The 25,556-nt window shown below is 43.8% G+C and overlaps 1 protein-coding gene across 2 annotated transcripts in view; it reads right to left on the minus strand.

Moving 5' to 3' along the window:
- VWA8 (von Willebrand factor A domain containing 8) overlaps positions 1–25,556 on the minus strand; it is a 532,124-nt gene that overhangs the window by 460,589 nt on the left and 45,979 nt on the right. For both annotated transcript variants that reach the window (XM_075336856.1, XM_075336857.1), the window contains exon 3: positions 18,183–18,260. In XM_075336856.1, coding sequence (XP_075192971.1) covers positions 18,183–18,260 — 78 coding nt within the window. The remainder of the gene's footprint in view (positions 1–18,182; positions 18,261–25,556) is intronic.

Consider the following 25,556-nt stretch of genomic DNA (forward strand, 5'->3'; position numbering starts at 1 on the left):
TATACTAAGGAGTCATTACAGAACAAATTATTTTGCCCATTTTCTCCTTTTATCCTTGTGAAAATCAAAAATATGGTGCTAAAGCAACATTTTTGGTGACAAAATGTATCTTCTCATTTCCACAACTCATCGTTATAAAATTCTGTGAAGTACATGTAAACTCAAGGTGCTCATCACATCTCTAAATAAATTCCTTGAGGAGCATAGTTTCCAAAGTGGGGTCACTTGTGAGAATTTTCCACTGTTTAGGCACATTAGAGCCTCTGCAAACACAGCATGATATCCGCTATTTCAGACAATTTTGCACTTTAAAAGATAAATGTCGCTCCTTCTGTTCCAAGCCCTGCCGTGCGCCAAAACAGTAGTTTTCCATGACATATAGGGTATTGGCACATTCAGGAGAGCTTGCAAGATAAATTGTATGGTCCATTTTCTGCTGAAACCCTTGTGAAAATGCAACATTTGGGGCTAAAGCAATATATGTTGAAGATTGTTACATTATCATTTTTTCCTTCCACATTGCTTTAACTCCTGTGAAGTATCTAAAGGGTTAATAAACTGGTTAAATGTGGCTCTGAGCACCTTGAAGGGTGCAGATTTTAAAATAATGTCACTTTGGGTATTTTCAGCACCTATGCCCCTTAAAGTCACTTCAAATGTGATGTGGTCCCTAAAAAAATTGGTTTTGTAAACTTTGTTGGAAAAATGAGAAACTTCTGATAAACATTTAACCCTTCTAACTTTCTAATAACAAGAAATTATGTTTCAAAAGTCATGCTGCTGTAAAGTAGACATGTGGGAAATGTTATTTATTAATGGTTTTCTGTGATCTAACTCTGGTTTAAGGGCATAAAAATTCAAAGTTCAAAAAGTGCACAAAAATGTTTGTAAAATTTTAAATTTTTTCATAAATAAACGCAGATCATATCAATTAAAATTTACGACTAACATGAAGTATAATCTCAGAATCACTGGGATAAGTTGAAGCGTTCCAGAGTTATTACCATATAAAATGACACTGGTCTGAATTGAAAAATTTGGCCTGGTCAGGAAGGTGAAACGGACAGGCTCGGGAGTGAAGGCGTTAAGTGGTGGATGGTGTATGGCAAACATAATAAATTGTATTCAATGAGATATATGACATTACAGCTATTGCAACATACCGTAATCTCAGTTTGGATATATTTTGTCCTACTGAAACTTAAAAATCTACAGCAATGTCTTTTAACATGAGTGCATTGATACTCTTGCACTGGTTCTCTTCTTTTTTTTTTCTGGCTCAACCAAGTGAGGAACAGAATTATTGGCAGAGCTGAAGCTTCTAATGAGCCCGAAAACCACATGGTAGTGACTCATGCCACATCGGATGACTGTTTTTCCAGTTACCTTTTAAGTAAACTTTCTACAAAAAATCCCAAACTACTTGTCAATAATTATCTAACTGCAACTTATCACTTTATTTTTCACAGTTTCATAGTTTTAGGGTTGAAGGTAGACTGAAGTCCATCAGGTTCAATTCATAGCCTAACTTGTCGATCCAGTGGAAGGTAAAAACCTCATGGGGCAGACACTAGGTGTCACATCTCCACCAAAGTCTGCGACTGTGATTTCTGCTCCAGCCACTATGCACCGCAGCATTCCCATGGTGGGCGGTGGCGGTGATAAAGGCGGAGTCAGTACCAGTAGCTCTGGTGAGCGCAGTCTCCACCCATCCACCAAGCTTGGTAGGCCTGGGACTTGCAGTACCACTTGCTGACTGTGGTAGTGTGTGACTTCCAAGTGAAGTTATCAGCTTCCAGCTCCAGCCTATGGGAAGGCACCACACCCTTCTTATACCTTCAGTGGTCTGCTGCTCCCTGCCAGATATAGTCTAGGTATTACTGCTTGTCTCTGGTTCACAACCTGCTCTGTATTATTGATCCCTGTGGGGTTTTTTTTGTTTTTTTTTAATATGTATTTCAAATCTGTTTTATTGATGAAACTGTTGTCAACATACAAACCTATCATTTGTGCAATTACAATACATAAACATTATTTTCTCAATGACGGGATAACATCCAGAAATTGTTACATTACTAAATTTCTTGGAATTCTTCAAATTATCTTTGTGCAATTACTATATAACCATTGATAAATTATAGGTCAGAATTCCCACTTCTTTTGACTTCCCGTATCCTAATATACTCATTCTCCTTGTATGTCTATTGTCTTATGAATTATTGAAAAATCTTTTCATATAAAAAATGAAACTAGAAAAATGCAGATTAATGTTCAGAAAAGAAAGAAAGAAGAGGAAAGATACAAGCATAAAGAATAGGAAATTAGAGAGAAGGGGTGAGAGGGGGGAGAGCAAGAAAAGAAAAGAAAAAAAGGGGGGGAGGAATGAGACTCCCCACCGTTTCTCAGTTCAAAAAGCTCGCCAAACTCTCTGCAAACTCTGGAGACTCCATGAACATAATCCATGGTCCCCAAACTGTAATAAATTTTTCTGTGTTCCCATTTAGTTCTCCTGTCAGCTCCTCCATTCTCTTGAGGTTTGTCATCTCCTCCAACCAATCCAGCACCGTAGGGCATCTAGTCTGTTTCCAAAATCGTGGGATAATCATACGGGCAGCCGCCAGGCAAAATCGCAACATGTCCCTTTTTTGTGTTTTAATAGCTCCTGGGAGCATAGAAAGAAGGGCAACCTTGGGGAACCTTTCTATTTCACCTCCGCTCATCTTTTTGTACAGGTAGAACACTAAGTCCCAAAAGGGTTGCAGCTTAGTACAGCCCAACCATATGTGTAGCATTGTACCTGTGTCTGTGCCACACCTCCAGCACACATCAGACACAGAGGGAAATATTGCATGTAATTTAGTCGGGTAATGGTACCACCTTGTGAGAATTTTATAACTTTTCTCTTGAGCGGCGCACGGCAAGGAAAGCTTGTGGGTCCACAGGTACACTCTGCTCCAATCATCCTCTGGAATATCCTCTCCCAGTTCCTCTCCCCACCAACAGACAAAGTGAGGTTTATCCACCCTATTTCTCTGGTTCAGCATTTTATAAATGAGTGATATGCCATGTCCAGGTGATGACCCCAGTAAAATATACTTTCTCAAAAGGAGTGGGGGGTGTCCTCATCCTTCTCTCCCTGTCCTGGTACAAGAGGAGAGATTTCAACTGCATATATTCCATCCAGGAAATCTCTGTCCCTGTGGCCTGCATGGAAGTATAAGTTGGTAGGGTGTGTCCCTGGAGTACGTGACCAAAACGAGTATCATCCGCCCGGGTAAATCCCCCGAATCTATGGGAGTGGAGTCCCGGGGGGAAGTTCTTATTACCGAATATAGGGGTAAGTGGGACCTGCTCCTGAGAGAGAGAGAGATCCCTTTTTTATCTCTCCATCCCACATCCCCATTGCTGTCCGCATGAACTCCATTCCCTTCGCAATCTGGATCCTACTTTCTTTCTCTAACCATGGGAGTAAATGTAAGGGAGTTCCCAGCATATCCTGTTCAATCACCACCCATTGTTTCAAATTCCTATGAAAATGCCAGTCCAGTAATCTCGTTAGGATAGCTGCCTTGTAATATAACTGAAAATTTGGGAGCCCCGCCCCCCATCACTCTTGTGTCTGGTCAGAGTTTTAATTCCTGTTCAGGGTCTCCTGTTCCCCCAGATAAACCAAGACAAGGCTGTCCGGATCTTGGAGAAGTAACTTAGCGGTAGCTGTATGGGTATTGTCTGAAACAGGAACAGGAACCTCGGTAACACATCCATCTTTATCGCGTTTATACGCCCAAACCACGTCAATCTCTTTTTGTCATATTTCTTTAAGTCCCTAATTGTCCTCTCTAATAAGGGGAAAAAATTGTGACGTGTAATTTTTGCTGGATCCCTAGGTACCATAACTCCCAGATATTTTAAAACTGACGGTTGCCACTTAAAAGGGAAGTTTTGTGATACTCTCGCAAGGTCTTCTGCCGATAAAGTCACGTTCATGGCCTCTGATTTGGAAAAATTTACTTTGAAGTTGCTTAAGTTGCCAAACTCTTCAAACTCCTTGAGTAAGGACGGGAAGGATATGTGTGGTTGGGAAATAAACATGAGAAGGTCATACGCGAATAGAGCCAGCTTACGGTTCTCCCCCCCCACCTCTATCCCATGGATGCTTGTGTTGTTTCTCAGGGCGACCGCAAGGTGCTCCATGACTATGACGTATAACAAGGGCGATAGTGGACATCCCTGTTTCGTTCTATTGTGGACCGGAAAGGATGATGATAGAAACCCATTTGTCCTGACTTTTGCTGAGTTTCTCGTGTACAGGGACGCAATTCTACCCAAAAAGTTCTGACCCAAACCCACCTGTCTCAAGGCTGCCATCATGAAGCTCCAACTGATCCGGTCGAAGGCCTTCTCAGCGTCCACTGAAAGTAAACACATGGGGAGAGACTGAGCCTTCGACCGAGCCATCAGGAGGAACAATTTGTTGGTGTTGTCCCGTGCCTCCCGGTCTTTTACGAATCCCACCTGGTCCGTATGTATTATCCCAGGCAGGGACGGGGCAAGTCTGTTGGCAAGTGCTTTAGAGAAAAATTCCAAATCTAAATTAATCGGTGAGATGGGTCTGTAATTTGTAACCAGCAAGTGGTCCTTTCCCAGTTTGGGGATAACACTTATCTGTGCTTCAAGTCAACTGTGCTACCCACTGGGAGTTTTCAGATATGGAGTTAAATAGTTTGGTCATGAACGGGGATAACTGAGTCTGAAAATTTTTATAGAACTTAGGGGTAAACCCGTCCAGACCTGGGCTTAACCCTGATAATAGATGCCACTTCTGTCTCTAAAGTCTGCTTCTAGGTTTTCAACCTCAGTATTGGGTATAGTCGTCAGGGCTGTTTTAAGTATGTAATCATTTATTTTAGTCTCCAAAGCTTCTTGTGGCATATCCCCAAATTTGCCCCTTATGTCGTAAAGGTCACTATAATATTTTTGAAACTGCTCCGCTATGTGGATTGGGTTCTGAGTCAAAAGGCCGTCCGATTTTTTTGATCGTAGGGATGTAACTGGCATCCCCCCTCGGATGTAATAACCTAGCTAGTGGTCTGACACATTTGTCCGCATATTCATACATAAATCTTTTTAGTCTATTCCTGTATCGCTCGTATTGTCGGTCCAGAATGGATTTAAGTTCCTCTCTGTTTTTAACTAGCTCTGTCAGTGTCACCGGCGATAATGTCTGCTTATGGATCTGGATGGATCTCTAGGTCTGAAATATTCTGAAGTAGAGACAGAATGGTTTGGGCTCTCTCCCTCTTAATCCTAGCCCCATGTTTGATCAGAATCCCTCTCAACACACACTTGAGTGTCTCCCATTGAACAGGTAGGGTAGTAGTGTCTCCTTAGTGTAACTCCAAGAATTAATCTATTGTGTTCTGCAGGTCTTTCAAGCATCCCTGGTCCCTCAGCAGACTATCAATCAGTCACCAAGACTATACGGCCTCCCAGGCCCATCCGGGATAGTGAGGCTCAAAAATATGGGGGCATGATCTGACCAAGAGATACTGCCAATAAAGGCCTGTATCTGTCATGTCAGGGCCTTCTGACTTACAAGGAATAGGTCTATGCGGATGTACGAAGAGTGAGCCGGGGAAAAATATGTGTAGTCACGGTCTACTGGGTGTAGTGTTCTCCATGCATCCACTAAGAGTTCCTGTAAACAACGTTTAACCTTCGTTAGTTTCCTTATTGAGAGAAAGTTATGTCCCGATGTTGTGTCTACCTTAGGGTCCAAAGTGAAGTTTAAATCACCGCCTACGATCACGGTCCCTTCTGCAAATTCATCCAGTGATGACAGGAGAGAGGAGCAGGTCGTCGCCGGGTCTCTATTCGGTAGATACCAATTGTCAATGGTAAAAATGGATGACTTAACATTAATTTTCAGGAATATAAATCTTCCCTCCGTGTCCACCCGTATATCTAGAACTGTGTGCACCAGGGACTTATGGATGCCTATGGACACTCCCTTGGATTTTGACTCTGGGTTGGAACTGTGGACCCAGTTAGTGTAATATCTGTCTCTAAAGATGGGGAGGTGGCCCGTTTTAAAATGTGTTTCTTGGATCAATAGTATATGGACTCTTTTTTTGTGCAGGTCAAAAAATATCTGGGAGCAGTTTTGCGGGACATTAAGTCCCCTCACATTTAGTGAACCCCAATTAATCTGCGTCATGCCAATGCGGAGGAACAGTGGGGACTCTAGGGATAGGTTCGGGGATTAGGGAGAGAGAGAGATGTGCAGGCAAGTAGGATAGGAAGAGCAGGAAAAGAGAAGAGGAAATAAAAGAGAAGAGGTAAGAAGGTCGAGAATACAAAAGAAACTACCAACAAAGCAATAGAAACCACAGGCAAGGAGGTCAGAGTGCCTCCCGCCTGCAAGGTCACAACAAGACCCTAACGTCGGGTCTAAAAAGACTAAAAGTAACTGTACAGGTATAAGAGAATACCAAACTGTCTAACCTAGGGATGGTGAGACTACACCACTCCTTTATGGCGTGTTATCCCAATCAGGGAGGGAACTTTCTACAAAAGAGCCCCCTGCCCCAGACGAACAATAAGCAATTATTCAACTTAGTTTGTCAGCCAGAACCCTATATAATGTGGGGACACAGGGTCTAGAGAGAATATTGTGTTATACACCGTCAAAAGGTGCCCCCCCGCCCCCCTTTCCAGGAAGGCGGGAGGGAACCCCCCTCCCTCATAATCAGAAAGACTTAATCCCCCCTGGCAAAAAATTATGGCAAAACTGGGAGGTACATTCTATTGAGAAACAACCCAATGAATTTTTGTTTATAAACCAATAACTCCTTAAACATCAGACTGGTCTTCCTCTTCTTTCTCTTCGACGGCCACGCATCCGATCACCATCTGGGGCAGCACCCCCTCCCCCCATTGGAAACACCGGCCATTCCTCTATAGGCAACAACGGAATGTCCAGGGTTGCAGCAAACGATGGCATATCAGTCGGGTTCCTAAGAACATGCATTTTTCCTGCGTGTCGGACCTGCAGGCGGAAGGGAAATCCCCAGCTGTATTGAAGCTCATACGAACGGAGCATGTCCAGGAGAGGTTTCAGTGCTCTCCTCCTTTGTAAAGTGAAACGGGATAAGTCCTGCAGAATCTGGATTTGGCTCCCCTCGTATGCTGGTGAAACTCCACTGCGCAGCTTAAACAGGATGGCCTCTTTAAGGACATAACGGTGTACCCTGCAAATCACGTCTCGAGGTCTGTCTTTCTGTGTAGGTCTAGGGCCAAGTGTTCTATGCACTCTGTCTAGCTCCAGGGGTTGGCTTGATGGTTCACCCAGGATCTAATTAAACATCACTTGGAGGGCTCTCTGGAGATCCTTAGGTTCAACAGACTCTGGTAAACCCCGGACCCTTAAATTATTTCTCCGGCCCCTGTTTTCATCATCGTCCATTGCTTCCACCATATATTGTATTTGGCGGGAGTGTTGATCCAAAATGGCCCCTTGAGCCTGAGTGGTGTCTTCTATATTCTGTATTTTAGCCGCTTGTATTTGGTTATGAGTGTCCACTCTTTCCACCTCCCCTCTCAGGGCCGACAGCTCTGTGCGTTATGCCTGTTCCAGCCTTGCTATATATGTCTCCATATCTTCTCTGGTGGGCATAGAAGAGATATGTGCCCGGATTTCATTAAGTTCTGTTAGCACTCCTGGTTCAAGTGATCTTACTATACTTGTGGCAGGCTCTAACTCTGCTTGCATTTCCATATCATACACTCTTTGACTCAGGCTGTGTCTCACTGAAGATAGGGGATTTCCACTAGCAGGGCCCTGTTCCCCATTTGCAGAATTAATAGCCTCTGCTTGAGATTTATTATTGTCCTCCATCTGTGACAGGGGTAAAGACACCTCTCCCCCCTCCTGAGGCCTCCCCACTGCAGGTCTGCAATCAGCAATGGTGGGGGTTGTACCCATGCTCCCTGCTCCAAAGCTCCCCTGTACCTGAGACCCTGCACGCTGGCCGTCTGGGGTTATCAGCTGCCTCTCCTCCGCTGCCCAGGTGGTTTCTTCCCTCTGTCTCTGCTGCTGCTGGGGTTTCCCCTGCCTCTCCATCTTCGGAGATGTCTGCGGTGCTGTCCTCTGCTTCGGCCCATTAAGGAAGCCTCTGATTCCCTTCTCCTCTGTCCGTGCCGCTCTGCTGCTGGGCCCCTGGGATCTCTCCCTTCTCCTCCACTGCATATCCTTTTCTTCCAGTCTCTTGGGCTGGTTTAATCGTCAGTAGTGTAGTCTGGTGGCAGGAGCTGACACAAACACATCCTCACTCCTCCATAGCCAGGACACGCCCCCGATCCCTGTGTTTTGACATCTGTTTGCTCTCTGATGACTCTCCTGCCTGCCGTTTATGTACTTCGCTGCCATCTCCGGTTTGACCTTAGTCTGGATTTCCAGACTACGCTCTTGCCTGCTTATTTTGTCCCTTTTGTACCTACTGGTTTGACCCTGCCTGACGACTACACTTCTCTGGATTGCAGACTTCCATAGGCAGCGATCTCCTGGCTCCTGTAGTAATTCCAGATCCCTGTACAGGGGTTAAAGGGTTTCGGGGTTCTCGAGATCCTGCTGAGTGGGCGGCTAGCCTCTAGTCTGTCCGTGACAGCCATCCTGCGACTGTGGTGCCGGGCAGATGTTACACTAAGCTCCATATTAAGGGTAATCATTTCTTCCTGACTCCACATACGAGAATCAGACTAGTTCCCTTGTTCAATGCCCAATCACATAATCTAGTGCACATAGCCAGTAATATCATATTTTTCACAAAGACATCCAGGCCTCTCAAATTTTAGTAGTGAATCAACCATTACAACATTATGTGGCAGAGAGCTCCATAGTCTCAATGCTGTTACAGTAAAGAATCTGTGTATGCGATTATGATTAAACAATCTTTCCTCCAGATCTAGAGGATGCCCCATTGTCCCTGTTGCAGTTGTAGGTGTTTTAGATACTTGAAATGCTTTTTGCAGCTTTCATTTGACAAATATGAGGATTTCCATATTTTTACACATAACTTTTTAACATTATGATTTTAAAGTGAAAAAATAACTATTTTTTAAGCTTTTCCCATAACATAAAAAAATAAAAATAAAATAGTACTAATATTTTTCTACAATTTCTCATTATTAAATACCATTAATTGTTACCAACAATACATCTAAACATAATATATCAAATATATAAACCTATAAGACAAATTGCAAGTATATAATTAACACCTAATATTAAATATAAAAATATGCCCTTTATTATTACACAAATATACACTAAAATAATTATTCAATAATTATTCAATAAACAAGAAGAACTCCATGACACAATAAATAACTCCCGCCTCCTAAAAAAATATCACAGGAAACCCCTGCAAAAAAATCACTTGCCAATACAAAACATATAAACCTCAACAGGAACCCCTGGCTGGCGCACATGCGCAATGGTATTGCTGGCATCAGCTTGACTGAAGATTAAGTGTTCAGGTGGAAGTGCCATAATCGGTAAATCCATCATCTCCGACTTCTCATTTCTCAATGACACGAAAGATGATGAGCAGCGTTGATGTTACCTATGTCATGTGTCATTTGCTATGCTGCACTAAGTATACAGTGGGTACCGAAAGTATTTAGACCCCTTTAAATGTTTCACTCTTTTTCTCATTGCAGCCATTTGGTAAATTCAAAAAAAGTTCTTTTTTTTTCTCATTAATGTACACTCTGCACCCCATCTTGAGAGAAAAACACAGAAATGTAGCAATTTTTTCAAATATATTAAACAAGAAAAACTGAAATATCACATGGTCATAAGTATTCAGACCCTTTGCTCAGTATTGAGTAGAAGCATCCTTTTGAGCTAGTACAGCCATGACTCTTCTTGGGAATAATGCAACAGGTTTTTTTGGGGATCCTCAAATCCATTAAGGGCACTCCACTGCATGACCTTAATGAGCTTCTTTTTGAGCCACTCCTTTGTTGCTTTGGCTGTATGTTTTGGGACATTGTCGTGCTGGAAGACCAGGCCATGATCCATTTTTAATGTTCTGACGGAGGTAAGGAGGTTGCTACTCAGGATTTTACAATACATGACTTCATCCATTTTCCCACTGATGCAGTGAAGTAGTCCTGTGCCCTTAGAAGATAAACACCCCCAAAACATAATGTGTTCTTTGGGTCATAGGCAGCATTTCTCTTACTCCAAACGATGGCAAGTTGAGTTAAGGCCAAAGAGCTCAATTTTTGTCTCTTCTGACCACAGCACATTCTCCCAATCCCTCTCAGAATCATTCATATGTTCAATGGCAAACTTCAGACGTGCCTGCACATGTGCCGTCTTGAATGGTGGACTTTGCGGGCATCGCAGGATTTTAAGAAATTACAGCGTAATGTGTTTCCAATGGTTTTCTTGGTGCCTTGAAACCATTAACAAGTCACCCCCATGGATTTTTAGGTTGATCAGCCACCTTCCTCATGATCCTGGATACCCCACAAGGTGAGATTTTGCATGGTGCCCCAGATCGATGTTGATTGACACTCATTTTGTATTTTTTTCATTTTCTTACAATTGCACCAATAGTTATCTCTTCCTCACCCAGCATCTTACTTATGGTTTTGTTGCCCATTCCAGCCTTGTGCAGGTCTATGGTCTTGTCCTTGACATCCTTAGAAAGCTCTCTGGTCTTGCCCATGTTGTAGAGGTTAGAGTCTGACTGATTAATGGAGTCTGTGGACAGGAGTCTTTTATTCAGGTGACAATTTAAAACAGCTGTCTTTAATGCATTTAACTAGTTGATTAGGAGCTTCTAAGTCTGTAGGAGCCAAAACTCTTAATGGTTGGTAGGGGATCAAATATTTATTTCTCTCTGCAAAATGCAAATAAATTTATATAATTAAAACAATTTTATTGTCTGGATTTTATTTTGGATATTCTCTCTCACTGTTAAAGTTAACCTACCCATAAAATGTAGACTGTTCATGTCTTTGTCACTGGGCAAACTAACAAAATCAGCAAGGGATCAAATACTTATTTCCTTCACTGTATGAAATTTTTAAAGTGAATATTTTGATATTTAACCCCTTCACGACCGGCCGATTTTTCGCTTCCCGTTTTTTTTTTTCGACATTCTTTTTCTGAGAGACCTAACTTTTTTATTTTTCAGTCAATATGGTCATGTGAGGGCTCATTTTTTGCGGAACGAGCTGTACTTTTAAATGAAACCATCAGTTTTACCATATAGTGTACTGGAAAACGGCAAAAAAATTCCAAATGCAGAAAAATTGCAAAAAAAGTGCGATAACACTATGGTTTTTGAGATATTTTATTCACTGTGTTCACTATATGGTAAAACTGATGTGTGGGTGTGATGCCTCAGGTCAGTGCGAGTTCGTAGACACCAAACATGTATAGGTTTACGTTTATATAAGGGGTTAAAAAAAAATCGGAAGTTTGTCCGAAAAAGTGGCGCACGTTTTACGCCATATTCCGTGACCCGTAGCGTTCTCATTTTTCGGGATCTATAGCTCAGTGACGGCTTATTTTTTGTGTCTCGAGCTGACGTTTTTAACGGTACCATTTTTGCGCAGATGCTACGTTTTGATCGCCTCTTATTGCATTTTGCGCAAAAGTCGTGGCGACAAAAAAAGTCATTTTGGCGTTTGGAATTTTTTTGCCGCTACGCCGTATACTGATCAGATTAATTTATTTTATATTTTGATCGGGCGTTTCTGAACGCGGCAATACCAAATGTGTGTATATTTTTTATTTTTTTAACCCTTTAATTTTCAATGGGGCGAATGGGGGGTGATTTGAACTTTTAGGTTTTTTTGTTTTTTTTTTTTTTAATTTTTTAAAACTTTTTTTTAACTTTTTTTTTTTATTTTACTAGTCCCCCTAGGGGGCTATTGCGATCAGCATTCCGATCGCTCTGCAGTATCTGCTGATCACAGCTACAAGGCTGTAAACAGCAGATACGCTCTCTTTCTCTTTTGCTGTGCCCCGGGCACTGCGAAAGTGAAAGCAAGTCAGGTGTAGTACAGGAGTCATCACATGACCCTGTGCTACCATGACAACTATCGGAAGTCACGTGATCGCGTCACGTGACTTTCGGTATCGGGCGGTAAGTAAAACTTTACCGCGATCACGCTTATAATGGCGCTGTCACATATTGACAGCGCCATATAAGGGGTTAATTGGCACGAGCAGATAACGATTCTGGTCGTGCCTAGCAGGCACACATCTCAGCTGTGAAAATCAGCTGAGATGTGTGCCGATCGCGGCATGCTGCCGCCGGAGGACCGCGGGCAGTAACATTATGACATTTAGGACGTAATTTTACTGCCCGCGGTCGTTAAGGGGTTAATATAACGTGATTTAGATTACAAGCTACCTTGTATGTTTACACATTTCTCCATTATTTTCTTTTTTTAATATGCTTAAATGATATGTTCCCACAATCTGGATGACACTGCTTTCTGGACGCAGTGCTTTCCCTCCTGTGGAGATGCCAGCGTTCTCCATGGAAGAACACAGCATCCAAGCCCACGATCAAACTTCTGGGCCCAGCGAATATTCACTATGTTCTCCCTGATGAAACACCTTATGTCTCTGCAAGCATAAATTTACTTGCTGTGGCACAGAGAGCTGTGCCACATGTCAGTTTATCTGTGGAAAAAAGCACAATGGGCATGGGATTTCTAAAAATCCCATCCACTGTGCTTTCACTGTACAACACAGCGTGCTATGGATGGTGTTTCTGTTGATTCTTCCTGAAGATGTTTCTGGGCTCCCTCTAGTTGGCCAGTGCTGGAAGTGAGTCAGGATCTGTGCTTGTCAGTGAGACATGTGCAGGGCTTGGCTCTAATCCCAGTGGCCAGTTATGTCTAGCCCTTGGTGTATAAAGGAAGAGATTCTGCCTCAAGCTGACGCCGGTGATATCGCTTCCTGTGTCAGTTTTTCTCCGGTGAATATGTCTTGAACACTTGATCCTCCTGTTATGTCGGCCGTGTGCCGTTGACCTGCCGGACACTTCTATAGTGCGCTCCAGTTTGTCTTTTTCTCATGGAGATCTTTAGTGTGTCTGCTACAGTTTGTCAGCTTCTGTGGATTAAATTTTTGCCTTGTTTCCTATTCATCCTAATCGCTTCTTTTGGAGCCTTAGATAAGTACTTTGTTTTCTAGCCTGTGACTGAACAGCTTTCATGCATTTTTCTCCTATGTGCAATATTTATTTTGATTCTTTGTCAATTTGTTTTGAAGTGCTATGAAGACTGTTCATTCAGTGAAAAAATGCATAGTGGAGTTTTTTTTCTCTCTGTATGAACATGGTCCTGTGTTTTTTCGGCCATATATGCATTTGTGCTCCATTGGGTTCCCACTGATGAACTTTAACAAAGGGACCTGGCTGACAACCCAGTGAAGAGCATTTTCTATCATTTTTGCATATCTACTTTTGTTGTACTTAGTATACAGTTTATTAGACCACATCAATGGACTGCTCACTATTCGTCCTATTGGACATTGAATATTTTTCTGCCTATGGCAGTAGCTACTTAGCCGATTGGTGACACAACCTCTCTTGGATGCTAATCCTGTCTAGTGTCCAGCACAAGAGTTCCTGGTGTAGCGGGTGGAGGATTGTGTGGTCCTAAGGGAATTTTTGATCATCAGGAGTTGGCATATATTAGTATTTTGCAGGTTGCACCCAGTGATCTATGCTAACCTTTGGTGTCTTAGTTAGCAGGGCCTCTCTTTGCTCAAGTCTATTCCTAACCAACTATGTATTCTTTGTTTCTTATATCATCGTCAATATATGTTGGTGGCTTTAACTATCCATTTGGGGCTGCTCTGAGGCAAGTTAGTACTCCTTTCGTCATCTTTGAGGCTAGCTAGTTTCTTAGGCATGATGAGGCATTTAGGTAAAGTAGGCACGCTCCACCACTATTTCTAGTTGTGTTTAAATAGTTAGGGGGTTGTCGCCTGTTAGTTACCAATCACTCTTGTGCTCTTTTTTTCTGGGTTTTCCAAGTTTTCCCTCCTGGACTTTTAAGGGTAGTGGATCTTAGTTCCTTGATTTCCACTATCTCTAGATAAGGGATGGTGTTTTTTCTTGAATGGAATATCTATGGGAATGTCAGCAGTCTCTCGACCATAACAGCAGCATTTTGGATGCAGAGAAAACATGCTGCGTCCAAAACGCTGGGGATACTGATCGTGTGGACTTATCCTTAATTAGGGTCACTGTGTCAAGCACAGGACTTCACATATAATTAGTTTGGTTTTCCACTTTATCTTGCGAGTGGCTGGCTGCCTCAGACAGCCAAGCATGCAACCAATAGGTACACAATACTTCCAGAGCAAGGGTTATTGGGAGTTACAAAAGGGAACCTGTCACCAGGTTTTTGCGATCTCATCTGAGAGCAACATGATGTAAGAAATGAGACCCTGATTCCAACGATGTATCACTTATTACAGGGTACAGTGGCTGTGACAGAATCAAGAGTTCTTAGGTGTAATATGTAGCAGAGCTCAGAATGCTAACCACACCCTCACCACAGCTTTTTATGTAAATTGTCTATTGACAGTGAAATGCTTATCAGAGGAGCGGACAACTTGGCACCTGGCAGCTAGTCCTAGCAATGAGAATTTCCTAGTGATAAAACCTTCATTAAAAGTAAACAACAACAATAATAAATGACACTGCATGAAATCTTTGTTTCAGTCGATATCTCCTGCTGTCTTTAGATTATATAGCAAAAACCTGTTGACAGATTCTCTTTAAGAAGATAAGATAAAGGATTAGGATAGACTGTACAATTATAAATATGGAATTATAGTGAGTAATATAGATAAGCTACACTGCCGGTAAAGACTGTAACAATGGTAAGAAATATATAGGTGTCATTTAGTGTATCCAAATAAACTTTTCAGCACCGCAGACAGCACCTCGACATACATGATGAAAAAAACATCTTTATATAAAAAGAAACAATATTTTGAAAAACATTTCTTGCATTTGTTTTTTTTACATTTAGATTTATCAAATTACTGCAATAGAAGGGATGGAAACGATATGTTGTTGTGGAAATTACAAGAAAACCTGATGACTTTTACCCTAATTGCTTTTTTTTCTTATGCTTCCATAAAAGCCTGGCCAGGAAAGATATTATAAAGACGAATATTTTAGAAAGAAAATGGGAAACCCTTTGCAGCCAAAGTGATTTGTGTATGACTTGAATATGGCTTGAAAGGTCTTCTAGTTTTTAATGTTTTAAAATGCATTTGGTCTGGATCAGGCTGTGACCTGATTAGAAATAGAAGGGACTTTTCTATGAGTTGACACTTGTTAATGGTCAGTATAGCCCACCTGGAAAGGGCTATTACTGCCATGGGCATCCAGGATTTGGACCTTAGTATTGGATGAGAAAATGATCATGCTTCCTTAGAGAGGAACTCTTATTAAATATTTACTGTTGATTTGGACACAGTCTGTAATAATGGATGCAGGAGGATTTTTTTTTTTTTCTTTCTACTTTCGCCTCTCCGTTGCAGAGATCTTTTCAACATATTTGGTACCAGTTAATATTTCCACACTTTGGTACTGTGTAATATCTCATCAGTACTTACATAGGCTGCACACTCCAACTCGCAGGACCTGTGGACTCAGGTCATGTGACCCTGATGACATTATTATAAGTCTTTCTGCACTTGGAGCAAAAGAGACTCCCTTTAAGGGAATCTGTCACCAGGTTCCCATCTGAAAGCAGCATAATGTAGGGGCAGATACATTCTCAAAATGAATCCTTTTTAAATGGGTAAAATCAGTATCTGATCTACTGCAGTTCTACAAAGTTCTCAAAATGCTGAGCTCTGTATAACTCCGCCCACAGCACTAATTGGCTGCTTTCTGTGTACAGTTAGTGGTGGGGGCGGGGTTATAAATAGCTGATGAATATGGAGGATTACATAGCAACAGGTTTAGTGAACTTCTAGTGATAATCTCCTGCTGATAAAACAGTCAATTAAGCAAAACTACAGTAAGCAGCCCAATAACTGACATATCACTGGAATCAGGGTCTCTTTCTATACATTATGCTACTCTCAGATTAGGTGGCAAATATATGGTGACAGATTCCTTTTTAAGTGCTGAAACAGAAATCTGAAACATTACTACTTGATGGCAAAACATTCCTTCATTTCTGTGTGAATAGATCATCCACATTTTTATAGATGGTGATAGAAGGACTTTGAAATGCTACTGGCTGCCAATATTATACTGTTTTCTCTTATTATTTTGTAATAACACAGGCATAAAACTGAAACTCTAAATAAGCAAAGTGATTAGGCGTTAAAGGGAACCTCTGCACCCAGAACTATGAGCAGTTCTGGGTAGATATTGCTAATCCCTGCCTAACTGTCTCAGCCTATAGTAGCACAGATAAAGAGATATTTGGAAAAAGCATTTTTAAATCTCTTTTATGATATGCTAATGAGACCAGGGACTAGTCACAAGGGAGTTAGTTCCTGTGCTCATTCCACCCTCTTAGCATGTTAGGACACCCACAGGGGCATACTAACATGCTATTCAATGCAGCATCACCAACGGTTACACGCGTAACCTGTGTCCGCTGTCACCGCTGATCTGAAGTCCCACCACTTCCGGACTAGACCTCTCTGAAGACGGGACGCGTACATCCGGGTTCATACTGCGCATGACCGGAAGTGCTGGGTATTCAGATCATTGGTCACAGCGGATGGAGATACGCTGGCAATGCTGCAGTGAATAGCATGTTAGTACGCCCCTGTGGATATGCTAACATGCTAAGAGGGAGGAATGAGCACAGGAACTAAAACACTTGCGACTAGTCGCTGGCCTCATTAGAATATCAAAAAAGATCTTTATAAATACTTTTTCTAAAGATCCCTTTGTCTATGCTACTAGATACAGGGACAGTTAAGGTGGCTTTACACGCTGCGACATCGCTAGCCGATGCTAGCGATGGCGAGCGTGATAGCACCCGCCCCTATTGTTATGCCGATATGTGAAGATCGCTGCCGTAGCGAACATTATCGCTACGGCAGCGTCACACGTACTTACCTGCTCGGCGACGTCGCTGTGACCGGCGAACCGCCTCCTTTCTAAGGGGGCGGTTCGATCGGCGTCACAGCGACGTCACTAAGCGGCCGCCCAATCAAAGCGGAGGGGCGGAGATGAGCAGGACGAACATCCCACCCACCTTCTTCCTTCCTCATTGTTGGCGTGTGGCAGGTAAGGAGAGGTTCCTCGTTCCTGCAGTGTCACACGTAGCGATGTGTGCTGCCGCAGGGACGAGGAACAACTTCGCCCAAGCGACAGCAGCGATAATTGGGAGAGGACCCCCATGTCAACGAGGAGCGATTTTGTACGTTTTTGCAAAGATCCAAAATCGCTCCTAGGAGTCACACACAACGAGATCGCTATAGCGGCCGGATGTGCGTCACAAAATCCGTGACCCCAACGAGATCGCTGTAGCGATCTCGTAGCGTGTAAAGCCCGCTTAAGGCAGGGATTAGCAATGTGCACCCAGAACTGCTCCTTTAAACAATGTTAAGTAAAATGGTAAAAATACACCAACAAAGACCACATTGTTAAAGCGCACCAATCACCAGGATTTTCCTATACAACCCAAAACCAGTGCTATACTGGCACTATCAGGCTGATTCTATACATACCTTTAGTTGTCAGCTCGGGCATATAAGTTTTGAAACACAAGCAAGTAAAGATTGTAAAATAAACAGTTTTTTTGATTGGCAGCAGGTGCTGAACAGCTAATAGCTGGGGTGGGTATTCATAGTGATTCCAGCCCCTCTGCCTGTCTATCCACCCACTACCTATTAGCTACTCGGCAGCTGCTGCCAATAAAAAAACTGTTCATTTTATAAACTTTACTTTCTTGTGTTTTAAAATCTACACATCCAAGCTGACCACTATAGGTATGTATAGAATCAGCCTGATCGTGCCAGTATAGCACTGGCTGTAGGTTATATACGAAAATCCGGGCGATTGGTGCGCTTTAACTAGATAAATCTAATGAGATGGTCAGGACTATAGGTAACAGATGTAAATAGGCCTCCACTTGGTAGAATAATGGCTTACTGTAACTCTGGGGCACCAATTCCGGGTTTCTTGGTGTTTTTACTGTATAGGATACATCTCCGATATTAATTGTGTCACCTGCAATAGAAGAACAGAAAAATGTAAATAAATTCATTTAACCTCAGTCTTCATTAAGTCATTTGTTTGCAATTTATCATGAGTGACAATTAGCTGCATTTCCTAATTCACATTAACATAATTATTATTATTTATTATTATAGCGCCATTAATTCCATGGCGCTTTACAAGTGAAAAAGGGTATACATAAAAACTAGTACAACAATCATTAACAGTACAAAACAGACTAGTACAGGAGGAGAGAGGACCCTGCCCGCGAGGGCTCACAGTCTACAGGGAATGGGTGAGGGTACAATAGGTGAGGACAGAGCTGGTTGCGCAGTGGTGTACTGGACTGAGGGTTATTGTAGGTTGTAGGCTTGTCGGAAGAGGTGGGTCTTCAGGTTCCTCTTGAAGCTTTTCACGGTGGGAGAGCGTCTGATATGCTGGGGTAGAGCGTTCCAGAGTATGGGGGAGGCAGGGGAGAAATCTTGTATGCTATTGTGGGAAGAGGAGATAAGAGCGGAGTATAGAAGGAGATCTTGTGAGGATCTGAGGTTGCGTGCAAGTAGGGACCGGGAGACTAGGTCACAGATGTAAGGCAGAGATGGCTTTGTAGGTCATGGTTAATGTTTTGAACTGGAGTCATTGGGCAATGGGAAGCTACTGAAGTGATTGGCAGAGTGGCGAAGCTGGAGAATAGCGAGGGGAGAGGTGGATTAAGCGAGCCACAGAGTTCAGGATAGATTGGAGGGGTGCAAGAGTGTTGGAAAGGAGGCCAGAGAGCAGGAGGTTGCAGTAGTCGAGGCGGGAGATGATGAGGGGATGTACTAATGTTTTTGCAGATTCTTGGTTAAGGAAAGCACGTATCCGGGAGATATTTTTGAGTTGTAGTCAGCATGAGGTGAAGAGGGCTTGGATGTGCGCCTAGAAGGATAGAGCAGAGTCGAGGGTTACTCCAAGACAACGAGCTTGTGAGACTGGGGAGAGTGAGCAGCCATAAACTTTGATGGATAGGCTTGGTGGAGGAGTTGAATGAGGAGGAAGAAAGACAATGAATTGTTTTGTCCATGTTAAGCTTTAGGAATTGCGCAGAGAAGAAGGATGAAATAACAGACAGACATTGTGGGATTTTGGTTAGTAAGGAGGTAATGTCAGATCCAGAGAGATAGATCTGTGTATCATTGGCATAGAGATGATACTGAAAGCCATGGGAATCAATGAGCTGTCCCAGGCTGAAAGTGTAGATGGAGAACAGCAGGGGTCCAAGAACTAAAACTTGGGGGACACCAACGGATAGAGGGTGGGATGAGGAGGTGGTGTGAGAGTGGGAGACACTGAAAGTTCGGTCAGTTAGGTATGAAGAGATCCAGGATAGGGCCAAGTCTGTGATGCCCAGAGAGGAGAGAATATGTAATAGTTGGGAGTGGTCTACTGTGTCGAAGGCAGAGAACAGGTCCAGGAGGAGGAGGACAGAATAGTGTTATTTGGCTTTGGCATTTAGTAGATCATTGGTGACTTTAGTTAGGGCAATTTCAGTAGAGTGATGCAGTCGGAAGCCAGATAGTAGCTGGTCAAAGAGGGAGCAGGAAGAGTGGTATGAGGATAGTTCAAGATGGATATGCTATTCCAATAGTTTTGAGGCATAGGGGAGAAGGGATAGGGGGCGTTAGCTAAACATAGATGATGGGTTTAGAGAGGGCTTTTTGAGGATGGGTATGATCGAAACATGTTTAAAGCATGAAGGGAATACACCAGTTGATAGTGATAGTTTGAAGAGATGAGTTAGGGCTAGGATGAGGACTGCGGTGATGTTGGGGATGAGGTGCGACGGGAGCGGGTCAAGTGCACAGGTGGTTAGATGTGATCTTGAGAGTAGAGTGGAAAGATGATCTTCTGTCATGGGGGAGAAGCTGGATTTGGAGGAAGAGGGCTGAGTAGCTATGATAAGGGGCTGTGGGGATTGTGGGTCAAAGCTTGCTCTGATGTTGTCAATTTTCTGCTTGAAGAAAGAGGCAAAGTCTTCAGCTGAGATGAGAGGAGAGGGAGGTGGTGCTGGAGGACAGAGGAGAGAATTGAAAGTGTTGAATAGCTGTTTAAGGTTGTGAGAGAGAAAGGATATGAGGGATGAGAAGTAGGTTTGTTTTGCAGCAGTCAGTGCCGACTTAAAAGAGGTGAGGGACTCTTTATATGCAATGAAATGCTCAGTGAAATGAGACATCTTCCATCTGCGCTCTGGAAGCCAGTCTCATTTCTTTAGTCTGGCTCGTGTGCCAAGGTTGCCTGTTGATTGTGCTGGTTTTGGTATGTGTGAGGGGGGCGGCCGATTCAAGAGCTGCAGGAGTCTGTAGTGTTATATAAGGTGGCTGCAGCATCTGCGTCGTGTAAGGAAGCAATGTCTGTGAGACGGTGAAGGGACTGAGAAAGGGAGTGTAAAGCAAGGTGATTGAGATTTCTGCGAGTGTGCCAAAGTTTGTGAAGGGGGGTTGTGTATTTGGAGAAGAGAGGGAAGAGAATGTGAGTAGGTTGTGGTCAGAGAAAGGGAGAGGTGAGTTAGAGAGGTTAGATAAGGAACAGAGGCGAGTGAAGATGAGGTCCAGCGTGTGGCCATCTTTATGAGTAGCTGAAGAAGACCATTGAGTGAGGCCGAAGGAGGAAGTGAGTGTTAAAAGTTTAGAGACAGATGAGTGAGAAGTGTCAATGGAGATGTTGAAATCGCCCATAATGATAGTGGGGATGTTGGTGGAAAGGACATGTAATTGCCAGGTGGTGAAATGGTGAAAAAAGGCAGTGGCTGCAGGGCGATAAATGACAGCCAGTTGGAGGTTGGAGGGGGAGTAGATGCGGATGGAGTGGCAAAACTGATGTGTCGGGGTGATGCCTCTGGTTGGTAAGAGTTTGTAGATATCAAACATGTATACTTTTACTTTTTTCTAAGGGGTTAAAAAAAATTCAGAGGTTTGTAGAGAAAAAAAAATTGCACTTTTTGCACCATTTTCGGAGACTTGTAGCGTTCTCTTTTTTGGGATCTGGGGCTCAGTGATGGCTTACTTTTTGCCTCTTGAGCTGATGTTTTTAATTATACTATTTTTGTGGGGATGTGATGTTTTGATCACCTATTATGCCATTTTTTAAAAAAATTTGCAGCGACCAAAAAACGTAATTTTGGCGTTTGGAATTTTTTTCTCACCAAGCCATGTACCAATCAGATTAATTGATTTTATATTTTGATAGATCGCGTATTTCTGAAAGCAGTGATACCAAATACAATGTGTGCAGAATTATTAGGCAAATGAGTATTTTGATCACATGATAATTTTTATACATGTTGTCCTACTCCAAGCTGTATAGGCTTGAGAGCAAACTACCAATTAAGTAAATCAGGTGACGTGCATCTCTGTAATGAGGAGGGGTGTGGTGTAATGACATCAACACCCTATATAAGGTGTGCTTAATTATTAGGCAACTTCCTTTACTTTGGCAAAATGGGTCAGAAGAGAGATTTGACCGGCTCTGAAAAGTCCAAAATTGTGAGATGTCTTGCACAGGAATGCAGCAGTCTTGAAATTGCCAAACTTTTGAAGCATAATCACGGTACAATCAAGCGTTTCATTGCAAATAGACAACAGGGTTGCAAGAAGCGTGTTGGGCAAAAAAGGTGCAAGATAACTGCAAATGAATTGAGGAAAGTCAAACGTGAAGCTGCCAAGATGCCATTTGTTACCAGTTTGGCCATATTTCAGAACTGCAACGTTACTGGAGTATCAAAAAGCACAAGGTGTGCCATACTCAGGGACATCGCCAAGGTAAGGAAGGCTGAAAAACGACCACCTTTGAACAAGAAACATAGAAATAAAAAACGTCAAGACTGGGCCAAGGGACTTCCGGGTCCTGCGCTTGCATGGAAGGCAGCGTGTGAAGAGAGCTCCTGCTTCTTTATCAAGACCCCTGCAGTCCTAGCACACAAACCAGCTGATAAGAGGTTGGAAAGAGGAGATAAGTTAGTGTGCATGCCCCTCAGACATAATGGAGAGGTATGTGCACAAGCAGGGCCGGATAAAGGTTGGTGGGGGCCCCTGGGCAGAAAATCTGGTGGGGGCCCAATAACGTTAACATTTTAACCATAACAGTAGAGCACGAACTGTAGCATTTAGATATAAATACTGCACCTCAGTCTCACATTCCCCCTCCTCAGCATACTGTGCCCTCCATACTGTGCCCTCACACTGGCCACCATGCCGCCCCTTCTCTATACTGCTTATCCCCCCTCCCCCACTACCCAGTCTCCATTCTATGCCCCTCACACTTTTCTTTCTCAATACTGTCCACTTACAATTTTCTCCCACCATACTGCTGCCTCACATTTTCCAATGGTGCCCCCCTGATTGCTGTGCAGGGGCAGATATGCCGCATGCCCCCCAAAGGTACGCCCCTGTACAGTGTACAGGAGAATACATGACTGGTACACGCAGGGCCGGCTCCATGTTTTTGTAGGTCCTGGGCGAAAGAGTCTCAGTGGGCCCCATCCACACATAGACATGCACAGATACTGTACATACACATACAGGCATACGTACACATACAGTATATATTTAAAGACAAATTCACAAAAACACATATAAACAGACATAAATCTAGACACAGTCATACACACCGACATACATAGATGACACATAGATACGCATCACACATGCACACACAGACACATTTTTATATTTTTATCTAATTTTTAATATTGGGAAGCCGGCAACAGCCTCATTCACCTCCCCGCTTGTCTCCAACTCCTCCTGGGCATGTGTCTGTGCCACGCTGATTGGTGGCTGACACTAAAGCCTGCTTTACACACTTCAATAGATCTTTCAATCCGTCGTTGGGGTCAAGTTGTAAGTGACGCACATCCGGCATCGTTCGTGATGTATTTGCGTGTGAAACCTACATGCGATCGATATTGAACGAAAATACAGTGATCGCATACACGTCGTTTATTCCTCATACATTGGACGTTTGGTAGTACGAAACTAGTCAATTGTAACGTGTGACATCCCTCATACGATTTTGGTGTCTGATGCTATGTGCGCAGGTGTGCGCTCTGCACCGCAGCTTAAAAAAGCTCTGCTTCAGAGCGCAGCTGAAAAGCTGCGTTCTGAAGCGCCTCACAATATCTGTCATGCACTAATCTCTGTCAGTTGGTCACTATCTCTGTCCCTCACTCTCTGTCCATGTCAGTCTATCCCCCTCTCTCATATACTCACCGATCCCCGATCCCCGGCGCTGCACGGCGTTCACACTGCTCCGGCAGCTTTTACTGTTTTGAAAAAGCCGGCCGCCCATTAAACAATCTCGTATTCCCTGCTTTCCCTGCCCACCGGCGCCTATGATTGGTTACAGTGAGACACGCCCCCCACGCTGAGTGACAGGTGTCACACTGCACCCAATCACAGCAGCCGGTGGGCGTGTCTATACTGTGTAGTGAAATAAATAATTAAATAATTAAAAAAAACGGCGTGCGGTTCCCCCCAATTTTAAAACCAGCCAGATAAAGCCATACGGCTGAAGGCTGGTATTCTCAGGATGGGGAGCTCCACGTTATGGGGGGCCCCCCAGCCTAACAATATCAGCCAACAGCCGCCCAGAATTGCCGCATACATTATATGCGACAGTTCTGGGACAGTACCCGGCTCTTCCTGATTTACCCTGGTGCGTTGGCAAATCGGGGTAATAAGGAGTTATTGGCAGCCCATAGCTGCCAATAAGTCCTAGATTAATCATGTCAGGCGTCTATGAGACACCTTCCATGATTAATCTGTAAATTACAGTAAATAAACACACACGGCCGAAAAAATCCTTTATTGGAAATAAAAAACACACACACATTCCCTGGTTCACCACTTTTATCACCCCCAAAAAGCCCTCCATGTCCGGCGGAATCCAGGATGGTCCAGCGTCGCTTCCAGCTCTGCTGCATGGAGGTGACCGGAGCTGCAGAAGACACCGCCGCTCCGGTCACCTCCACACAGCAACTGAAGACAGCCGCGCGATCAGCTGATCTGTCACTGAGGTTACCCGCTGTCACTGGATCCAGCGGTGGATGCAGCGGTGGCCGCGGGTAACCTCAGTGACAGCTCAGCTGATCGCGCTACTCACCGCCGCTCCGGTCAGCTCCAGTCAGCAACTGAGGTGAGTAGCGCGATCAGCTGAGCTGTCACTGAGGTTACCCGCGGCCACCGCTGGATCCAGTGACAGCGGGTAACCTCAGTGACAGCTCAGCTGATCGCCGGCTGTCTTCATTAGCTGCGTGGAGGTGGCCGGAGCGGCTGTGTCTGCTGCAGCTCCGGTCACCTCCATGCAGCAGCGCTGGATGCGACGCTGGAGCATCCTGGATTACGCCGGACATGGAGGGCTTTTTGGGGGTGATTAAAGTGGTGAACCAGGGTATATGTGTGTGTTTTTTATTTCCAATAAAGGATTTTTTCGGCCGTGTGTGTGTTTATTTACTGTAATTTACAGATTAATCATGGAAGGTGTCTCATAGACGCCTGACATGATTAATCTAGGACTTATTGGCAGCTATGGGCTGCCAATAACTCCTTATTACCCCGATTTGCCAACGCACCAGGGTAAATCGGGAAGAGCCGGGTACTGTCCCAGAACTGTCGCATATAATGTATGCGGCAATTCTGGGCTGCTGTTGGCTGATATTGTTAGGCTGGGGGGCTCCCCATAACGTAGAGCTCCCCATCCTGAGAATACCAGCCTTCAGCCGTATGGCTTTATCTGGCTGGTTTTAAAATTGGGGGGAACCGCACGCCGTTTTTTTTAATTATTTAATTATTTATTTCACTACACAGTATAGACACGCCCACCGGCTGCTGTGATTGGGTGCAGTGTGACACCTGTCACTCAGCGTGGGGGGCGTGTCTCACTGTAACCAATCATAGGCGCCGGTGGGCGGGGTAAGCAGGGAATATGAGATTGTTTAATGGGCGGCCGGCTTTTTCAAAACAGTAAAAGCCGCCGCAGCAGTGTGAATGCCGTGCAGCGCCGGGGATCGGGGATCGGTGAGTATATGAGAGAGGGCTGCTCAATTCAGTTACTCAGGAGTTTAGCGGTCACCGGTGAGTCCTTCACAGGTGACCGCTAATCAGGGCGCGACACAGACAGAGCCGCAGCATGACAATGAAGTCGGGTGAAGTTCACCCGAGTTCATTCTGACAGTGCGGCTCTGTCTGTGTCTGCTGTCATCTGCCATTCAGCTCTGCTACATGGCTGTCTGTGTCTGCTGTTAGCGGCCATGTAGCAGAGCTGAATGGCAGATGA

This window comes from Anomaloglossus baeobatrachus, chromosome 2, assembly GCF_048569485.1.
Source record: "Anomaloglossus baeobatrachus isolate aAnoBae1 chromosome 2, aAnoBae1.hap1, whole genome shotgun sequence".
Classification (NCBI taxonomy): domain Eukaryota; kingdom Metazoa; phylum Chordata; class Amphibia; order Anura; family Aromobatidae; genus Anomaloglossus; species Anomaloglossus baeobatrachus.